The following is a 9,089-nucleotide window of genomic DNA, read 5'->3' on the forward strand; positions in this document are numbered from 1 at the left end:
ACACGGTAAGTCTGCTAAATGGCCAAAATGTACTTTTGGAAGAGAGAGGACGAGAACCAGTCAAAAAAAGATCCATGGGTCCTGGAGTAGAAAGACTTTATTCTCTGTTAGGAGACATCTGTACAGTAATATCAAATGCCACTTTATTTTCAGATTTGTTTTTAAGGTTTAACATCCGCACTATGCAAACATTGACAAAATAGTTGACCAAAAATAAGACTACTCAAAGCTTGCCAGGAAGGTCAAGACGATCTGCTTAAGCTGGGCATCTGCGGTTTCTGAGATTTTGCCATCAGCTCTGCAAGCAGAAACAAAAGGTGTTAAAATATGTTCACGCCATGGTACGATAACATACAAAAGTACAAAAATAACAATACTGAACATAAAACTAAAGCTGGCAAAAACGTGGTGGTAGTTGATTTGATTTACCTAATTTGTGCTAGGAGGTCCTGGTGCTGGCTGAGAACATGTTGAAGAAAAGCCTTCTCAAACTTTGTGATCTTGGTTGGGTCCATTTTGTCCAAGTGTCCCCTCACACCAGCATAGATGACTGTAACCTGCTCCTCAATGGCCATGGGGCCTGCAGGTCAAAAAGAATGCAGTCAGTCACATAGGCAAGGGACTAAATGAAGCACAGCAGTAAACAGAGACATTTTACCAAGGATGACCAGCTGGAAATACAGAGCTCAGTTTCATCTACACAAGCAATTTATTTAACAGGGACTGTGCACACATTAATCAACATTTCAGTTGAGTAAAATCATACAAATGTGACTAGAACATCACATCCTAGGAGATACTCACAGTACTGCCCCTGCTTGAGGAGCTCAGTAAGGCGAACACCACGGTTCAGAAGCTGCTGGGTGGCAGCGTCCAAGTCGGAACCAAACTGTGCAAAGGCAGCCACCTCACGGTACTGGGCCAGCTCCAGCTTCATGGTACCAGCCACCTTACCAGGGAGGAAACAGGATCAGTCATTTTTTTATTTAACTAGGCAAGTCAGTAAAGAACAAGTTCTTATTTACAATGACGGCCTACCCCGGCCAAACCTGGACGACACTGGCCCAATTGTGCGCCGCACTATGGGACTCCCAATCACAGCCGGATATGATACAGCCTGGATTCGAACCAGTGACTGTATTGACGCCTCTTGCACTGAGATGCAGTGCCTTAGACTGCTGCGCCACTCGGAAGTCAAAAGTGGGACGCTTTCCCCTTCGTGTGAGTTTCTAAGGCAGGTGCCTAAAGCCAAATGACAAATACTGGGGAAAGAAAGTAGTGGCCCACCTGCTTCATGGCTTTGGTCTGGGCGGCAGAGCCGACACGTGACACAGACAGACCTACGTTGATGGCTGGTCGAATACCTTTGTAGAACAACTCAGTCTCCAAGAATATCTGAGAGAGGAAAGAAGCATGAGTGGAGTCATGGGTTCAGTGTTTCAATAGAGTAAACACCGAAACAGTCAATCAATCCTAAAATGACAAAGTGCCATTACCAAAAATGGCAAATCAGGAATAAATGCGAGGATAGGTTTGAGGTAGCTCCATTTAAATCAGATCGTTAGAGTTATATTTTCAACTCCTGATTAATTATGAAATCCATCTTTTAGCACACCTGTCCGTCTGTGATGGAGATGACATTGGTTGGAATGTAGGCGGAAACATCACCGGCCTGGGTCTCAATGACGGGCAGGGCGGTGAGGGAGCCGCCTCCGAAGTTTTCGTTCATCTTGGCTGCTCTCTCTAGCAAACGAGAATGGAGGTAGAACACATCCCCGGGGTAGGCCTCACGACCGGGGGGACGACGTAGCAGCAGGGACATCTGACGGTAAGCCACAGCCTGAGACAGGTGGGAAGCAAGGTTTGCGTCACATGAAGGTTGAGCATAGAATAAGTGCCACCCTATACCCCATCGTGTTTTACTGCATTGTCAGAGCCACATAGGGCTGCTGGAAGTAGTGTATTAACTGAGGAATAGAGTTATTTAAGATCAACCTTAATCACATTTCGACCTCCGAGCCCCATCGCTTGAACTGACCTGCTTGGACAAATCGTCGTAGATGATGAGCGCGTGCTTGCCATTGTCTCTGAAGAACTCTCCCATGGAGCAGCCAGAGTAAGGGGCCAGGTACTGCAGGGGAGCGGCATCGGAGGCTGTGGCGGACACCACAATGGTGTACCTCATGGCGTCGGCGTCAGTCAGCCTCTTCACTAGCTGGGCCACGGTGGATCTCTTCTGACCAATGGCGACGTAGATGCAGTACAGCTTCTTCTTCTCATCAGTGCCATCGTTGAAGCGCTTCTGGTTGATAATGGTGTCGATGGCAATGGCGGTTTTGCTACGAAGGAAAGACACTGGAATGAAGATTGTATCATTTATAAAAACTCAAGTGAATGACAAAACATGCATGTGTAACAGCAGTGCATTCTGTTCTGCTCCAAGTGGGGAATGGACAAGCAACCTTCTGCACAACACACACAACTCAAAGCCAACCGTCTTAGCCAACACACCAAGTGACAAGTCTGTCACTCTGAGCGACACTTGCCTTTAGATCTTAGGGAAGGTTTGAGGTCACCGATGTACTCCAGCCAATTTGCTACAGGTGATTTCCGCATCCACTACACATGTATGACCATAAGTCGACATATGACATGTCTACCATGAAAAACACAAGGAGCTGATTAACAGGTCTTTACTTGACCATTGTCCTCAACAACAAGATGAACTGCTGGTTTAGGAATAAGACATAAGTGGATAAGACAGACATTCCTTCATTTTCCCCCTCCAATTTTTTCCATTAGCAACTACTACAACTCAAGTTCACATGGTCTAGGAATTGAATACCGAGCCTAGCCAGTCACTAAACTATTCACACCTGTAGGGCTATAGACTTACCCAGTCTGCCTGTCACCGATGATCAGCTCACGCTGACCTCGGCCAATGGGCACCAGGCTGTCCACGGCCTTGATGCCAGTCTGCATGGGCTCTCTCACAGAAATACGGGGGATAATGCCAGGGGCCTTAAGACCCACACGCCTACGGATGCTGGACCCAAGGGGACCCTACAAAGAAGCAGTAGCAAAGAAAATATTACTTTACACCCATCACTATCAGGTATCTAGGCCAGCGGTACCGTTTCCTTTCCGGGGACCACCAAATCACTGTCAAAAGTTTGAGGACCACCATTCGCGGAGTTGCAGATATCTTTTTTTACTTAAAATATCTTAGCAGTCAGATTTGGAATACATTTAATCAGCAACTAACAGATTAATGGCCTATTATTACAAATGGATTTTTGCTAAACATATGCATTGTGATAAGTAATATAAACATTTTAACATTATAGTCCCAACTTATTTATAAAAATAAAACATTCGGACTGCAGTACCCCCGCGGGCCACCAGATGTCAGCAGACAATAGGTTGAAAAACACTGATCTAGGCCCAGAATATTCTCAAAAGTAGATGCAGTAATGCACAACATAAACTGCAGTATAGTGCTGACATCAACAAAGAGCAAGAGAAGCGAGAGGCTAATCTTCTCTGCAGTCATCACACAGCATAGCAGGAGTGAGAAGCATACGCATGCACATGTGCTGATCCTATGCGAGTGCATCATCATGCATTGCACTCATCTGCAATGCCTTTGGTTCACCCTGCTGGTCATGGCAACCTCATAACACTGAGGCTCAGTTTAACGCTGTAAATCCTATTGCTTATCATAACCTACGAGTAAACCTCAGGGCAAATCCTGACCTTGCCGTCGATGGCATTTCCCAGAGCGTCCACCACACGACCCAGCAGCTGTTCACCGACGGGCACGTCCACGATGGCTCCGGTTCTCTTGACGATATCGCCCTCCTTGATGAGCTTGTCATTACCGAACACCACAACACCGACATTGTCAGGCTCCAAGTTCAGAGACATGCCCTGGATGAGATTAGAAAACACTGTTACTCAAGAGTTCAGAGTTTCGGTAGAATAGACCAGCAGACAACACATCGCTGGATAGCGTTATGCGAGAATAGTAGAAATAAATCAACAGAATGGCAAACTCTCAGCTGTCCACCTCAGGGATTTACTTTTCATTAAATAATCTACTAGGCATGTTGACAGACATCACCGTTGAGCATGGCACTTGCTCAATGGTACAACTGCAGTATATATCACCCCCCGCAAAGACTTATGTCATCATCAGCTTGCAAGTCATCACACCCAACTGACAGCCTCACCTTAAGCCCGGAGGAGAACTCCACCATCTCCTCAGCCTGCACGTTCCTGAGACCATACACTCTGGCAATACCATCACCGATGGACAGCACGCGACCAGTCTCCTCCAGGTCAGCGCTAGTGTCAGCCCCCAGGATCTTCTCCTCCAGAATGGACGAGACCTCTGCTGTTCCTGCAGTACACATGCATGACATTTGAGAGTTAACCAAGTAATCAGACTTCGGGGAAACTGAGAAGATGCCATGAAGATAAAGATGCTACTTTTACCAAGAATACATTTTGAACATGGGCTGCTCAAGACAATAACGGTTGTTCCTACCCCCAAGCTATAAAAAATGTCTTAGTACAATCCACTTTCTCAAGGGACTTTGCTACTACAAAGTTTGGCAACATGTATCAGTCAATAACTCTGACCCGTCTTGGCCATCCATGGCTTTGTGGTGTGCAGGTGCCTGGCTCCTACACATGCAGCAGCATAAACATTTTTGGAAACCTGCAAGGACAGTGGTTGAGATCATGTTACAATTGAAATCCTTTAAATGCAAAATAGTGACCCTCAAATCTGCATCATATATTCATATTTTGAATAGAGTAATGATACAGTGTTACTAGTTTACCATACATGTTTAAAATTACCCTGCCATTAAACTGTGCCTCCTATTTCTCTTGCTTCTTCTCACTGTCAACTGTCAGTGGATGAGTTGCGATGTTGATAGGCATCATTAATTCGCAAACGATCAACAAAATGCACTGAGCATGTATAACAAACAATTAAGTTGTACCACTTGGCTGACAAGATACATAACATTACAACATTAACTACATTAACTATAGTGTAACGCCTTTGGGTGAACTACTGTCATTTTGATCTGGTCATCCGAGGTAAAAAAAGAAAAGTGCTTTAAAGAAAAGTGGGGACTCCGGAAAAGGGTAAAAACATGACATCAGTGATCTTAAGACCGGGGCTCTAGAAAGATTCCGACTTGGAATTCCGAGTTGGATGACTTCAAAAATATTTGTCACAGTTAGAGCTCGTTTACTAACCCCACCTCCCCTCCCTCGTCATAAGGAATGACGTGTGTAACCTTTATTTAATTTGGCAAGTCAGTTAAAAACTAATTATTATTTACAATTAACGTTACGGCCAAACCCGGACGACGCTGGGACAAATGTGCGCAGCCCTATGAGACATCCATACAGTCACTTGACTGGTTGATTGATCACACAGCTATATCAATGTGTCAAAACTACAAATACCACTACCGGTATAGACTTTTACAATTATATTTATCTAACGTTAGGTGAAGATAGCTTGTGTAAAACAGTCCAAGATGGCCGTCTGCATGCACGGACCCGTATTTTTTTTATTTTAAGGTATACTTCTTTATGATTGTCAATAAAAGGTGTCTCCTTCTTGGCCGTGCTGTTTAAGAAAGTAACAGGTTATTGCACGGACTCGTAATTTCCCAATATTCAAACACATAGATGACGTGTTCACTTGCTAATCGGAACTAGGAAACTCGGAAATGTCCGACTTGTTCATTTGTCCATGCAATCCGGGATCCTTGGGACGTCAATACCCCATTGAATTTACCATTTTAAAAAAGGGTAAGGTTTACGATTAGGGTTAAGGTAGGACCCCGGATAGCACTAACCCTTGCTGATTCGTTGAACGCGGCATGTGTATAACTACATCCGGTTATTACGTCTGACATTTCAGAGTTTCCGACTCGAACATGAACGCGGGAATAACTGTTTCAAAAAGTATAAAAACACAACTCAGACAACACAAAAAAATCTTACAAATCCAGCCCGTCGGGGAAGGGTGCGGACAAGGGCCGCGGCAACGCGAACTGACAGCATAGCTATTAATGTTTCTACGCGGATTTGTCCAACTACACCTACTGGTTAAATCACGTAAAGAAGATGGAGGACAGGGTAAAAAATTATACTGTGAACCGGAAATATTTGCAAAATCATATGAAATAATTGTTTAATTAATGCTATCAACTGCATATTATTGGATATGAATATTGTCATCATAAACTCTGATGCAATCTTGTTTATGTCAATCTATTTGAACACTCATGGGCAGACCAAACACTACTTCCGTTTTAAATAAAGAGTTTTTTTTTTTCTCATTGGCTGGGTCTATTTCAAACATCCAATCAAATGCATCTCAAACCGGAAGCTGTTGAATGAACGGTGCGCGGGAAACGTTTCGGTTCAGTCAGGATTCCCATTACTTTCAGAAAGCTACTCTCAGCCTAGAGTCAGTCTTTTACTGTATTGTTTGTCTGGGCTTGCCCGTTGATATGTGTGAAAAGAACAAGAAGGTAGTGTTAATAGCAGAGATGTTGATTGTGCTCTTATTTTGATAAATTTCTGTTTTTTTAAACCATCTCAGGGCTGAAAATCTATGCTAACAAGCTAGTGAGTTAGCAGTAAACTTGGTGTTTGTTTACACTTTTCAGGTGAGCAAGTGGCTCAGCACAGTCTTTGGAGATCAAACTATTCCAGAATATGAAGTTAACACACGGACTGTCGACATACTGTACCAGCTTGCAGAAGCAAGTGAAGTTCGATGCAATGAGACTTCCCTGCTAATTGAGGATCAGAAACAGAAAACTTCTGAGTATCAGGCTGATGGTAAAGTGAACATTGCATGTACTGTTAAATGAATCTTAAGTGGTAACCTGAATGATTGAGACACTTGGGGAATATTATGTGTCACTGTTTCAACTTCAAGCCCCACTCTGGCTGACATGTCAATACAGTAATGTTGTCTAGACACACAGCTGTGCACAGGGTCTTTCTTTTTTGCACTGTAATGTTGTTCCTTTGATTTTAAATCAATCTTTCTAGGTGTTCATCTCCAGAATGTTGTTTTACAAGGAGTGGGCTTATCCTCTGGAAGCTTGTCAAAACCTGCATCAGACTACCTGTCAGCATTGGTGGCAAACGCTAAGGTACTTGGTGTCCGAGACACCTCTCTGAGCAGGTAATGCACTGATGTACAATGCTGCCTATTGAAAGAAGTACACACAATGGCACTCACAGAAAGCCATACAAGATGGATTCTCATGATGAACTTGCAAGAATATAATCTTACATCCATGCTGTTTGTTTAGCTTTGTGCCAGCGGTGAATAACTTGACCAATGAGCTTCTGGAATCTGAAAAGACGGACAGGAGACTTGATAGGGAGCTTAATGCCCTCAGAAATAAACTTGGGTCCGTTCTTGTTCTACGGAAAACCTTCCAAGAGTAAGAGGATCACACAGTCATGAACCTGAAATGTTAAATTATTTTAAATGCTCACATCTGTAAAGCTCTAGAGTTAATTAATCTACGTAATCATCTGATTACAGGGACATCAAGAAAACAATGAAAGCTCAAGAGGTGGAGAGTGCCAAAGCAGAAGAAAGACTGCTGAATATGGACTTTGTCAAAGCAAAATCCAAAGACCTCTCATACCGAAACAAGAAGGCAGAGGTCAGTGCCTTTGACTTCTGTCATCTTATGTGCTGTTAATGTTTACTCTCTTTTTTTCTTCACAGGTCAAGATATCCTTTCTGGTTTTGAGATGTTGGATTGGGGTAGCTTTTGATTTATTGAGCTGGGAAGTCAAAAGTCAACCTTGGAAACATTGTCAGGTGGTTAGGGCTTTTTTACTGGTAGAAATGCATTTATGTTAATCTTTTGTCATAAGCAATGCATTTTCATTATCTCATCCTCAGGACCAGCTAACATCCAGACACATGGAGAATCGAATCTCCCACCAAGCTCTGATGGAGCTATCTGAGGTATCCTCATGTTATGATGGAAGTGTTGGCTGTTCTGCTTTGCTGTGAAATGTATTGCAATGAGTTTCTGATCTTCCCTTTGCAGCAAGTCTACACGTTGAAACAAGAAATTCTACCTTTGTCAAAGAAACTCGAACCCTACAGAGATTTGAGCCCAGTTAAGAAATGTTTTATTTTTTAACTGACTTTGAATTTTCCTTTTATTTTGGTGATATGCTCTGCTTAATGATATCGTTGTTCCCTAGAGTCCATCTCTTGCTCAAGTGAAAATTGAAGAGGCAAAGCGAGAATTGGTGAGTTTTGCCATTCTACAATACAACAGGAATATTGTGATGTTACTGTACATTGTCAATTATATTTTAATTGAACTGTTTTCTCCTTGTTTAAGGCTGCAGTTGATGCTGAACTGGAGATGAAGGTGGACTTCATGAATTCCTCCTTGCCTAAAGGGCGGCCTTTAAAATGACACATGAATTTGGGGGATTGTAATTGTAGAAAGTATATGTAATGATAATAAATGTCAATGAAAATCGTAATGTTTTTCATCCAACTTGTCATGAGCTGCTTGGGCTATATATATTTTTTAAATGTGTTAACTAAACGGGGAACTTATTTGTCTTACGAGATCTAAAATGTGGTTCGAGGCTCCGTTTTTGGAGGGTGTGATGCAATCACAGAGCTTCCGGAGGCATGCAGGGTCCAAATTGAGCTCCGTATCACTGCGCATCCCAAATGTTGTAACAATGCGGAGAGCTCCATATATCTGCATTTACATGATTGTTTGACAGTAGGTGGGGGCAGAAGGTCCTGTATAAATGCAAACTCCATTCCTTGACAACAGCTCTACACCACTGCTCTGTGAAGTGCAAGTTGAATGAATGCCATGGCGTCTGCGAAGGCCGTATTACCGTAAATGCTGCACGGCAAATGCAGATGACCGATTGACCATACTGTGCCTTTTCCACTGTACAAAACATTAGGTGCACAGTGCTTTTTACATTGAGTTTGCTCAACATTAGGAGCACCGATTTTTGCCTTCAGTTAGTCAGGGCAT

General features: G+C 43.1%; 2 protein-coding genes across 4 annotated transcripts; one reads left to right on the plus strand and one right to left on the minus strand.

Moving 5' to 3' along the window:
* Window positions 1-79: 79 nt before the first annotated feature.
* atp5f1a (ATP synthase F1 subunit alpha) lies at window positions 80-6,185 on the minus strand. 2 transcript variants are annotated; one of them, XM_020457542.2, is made up of 11 exons: window positions 6,034-6,185; window positions 4,645-4,723; window positions 4,233-4,402; window positions 3,757-3,930; window positions 2,897-3,063; window positions 2,039-2,339; window positions 1,616-1,840; window positions 1,288-1,395; window positions 805-949; window positions 430-580; window positions 80-298 (listed from the first exon to the last, which is right to left on the minus strand). In XM_020457542.2, exons 1-11 carry the CDS (start codon window positions 6,091-6,093, stop codon window positions 220-222), a joined length of 1,659 nt encoding a protein of 552 aa, XP_020313131.1. In that variant the 5' UTR covers window positions 6,094-6,185; the 3' UTR covers window positions 80-219. The 2 variants fall into 2 exon arrangements, with proteins under 2 accessions (XP_020313131.1, XP_020313132.1); XM_020457543.2 differs by having other exon boundaries at window positions 4,867-6,156.
* On the plus strand, window positions 5,944-8,571 carry haus1 (HAUS augmin-like complex, subunit 1). Of its 2 annotated transcripts, none has more exons than XM_020457545.2 (9): window positions 5,944-6,168; window positions 6,705-6,879; window positions 7,096-7,231; window positions 7,362-7,496; window positions 7,601-7,724; window positions 7,970-8,035; window positions 8,121-8,192; window positions 8,281-8,328; window positions 8,424-8,571. In XM_020457545.2, the coding sequence occupies exons 1-9, from the start codon at window positions 6,157-6,159 to the stop codon at window positions 8,499-8,501; spliced, it is 846 nt and encodes a 281-aa protein (XP_020313134.1). In that variant the 5' UTR covers window positions 5,944-6,156; the 3' UTR covers window positions 8,502-8,571. The 2 variants fall into 2 exon arrangements, with proteins under 2 accessions (XP_020313134.1, XP_020313133.1); XM_020457544.2 differs by lacking the exon at window positions 5,944-6,168 and adding an exon at window positions 6,378-6,566.
* The last annotated feature ends 518 nt before the right edge of the window (window positions 8,572-9,089 follow it).

This window comes from Oncorhynchus kisutch, linkage group LG23 (genome assembly GCF_002021735.2).
Source record: "Oncorhynchus kisutch isolate 150728-3 linkage group LG23, Okis_V2, whole genome shotgun sequence".
Lineage (NCBI taxonomy): Eukaryota > Metazoa > Chordata > Actinopteri > Salmoniformes > Salmonidae > Oncorhynchus > Oncorhynchus kisutch.

Bases quoted from the DNA above. Each gene is read 5' to 3' on its own strand.
- atp5f1a (XM_020457542.2), bottom strand. From the start codon at position 6,093: ATGCTGTCAGTTCGCGTTGCCGCGGCCCTTGTCCGCACCCTTCCCCGA. The intron at 4,403-4,644 runs GTCAGAGTTATT...TGTGTACTGCAG, and splicing joins GCCATGGATGGCCAAGACGG to GAACAGCAGAGGTCTCGTCC. The intron at 950-1,287 runs GTGGGCCACTAC...CTCCCTGGTAAG, and splicing joins AGACCAAAGCCATGAAGCAG to GTGGCTGGTACCATGAAGCT.
- haus1 (XM_020457544.2), top strand. From the start codon at position 6,429: ATGAACGGTGCGCGGGAAACGTTTCGGTTCAGTCAGGATTCCCATTAC. The intron at 6,567-6,704 runs GTAGTGTTAATA...TACACTTTTCAG, and splicing joins TGTGTGAAAAGAACAAGAAG to GTGAGCAAGTGGCTCAGCAC. The intron at 7,497-7,600 runs GTAAGAGGATCA...ATCTGATTACAG, and splicing joins CTACGGAAAACCTTCCAAGA to GGACATCAAGAAAACAATGA.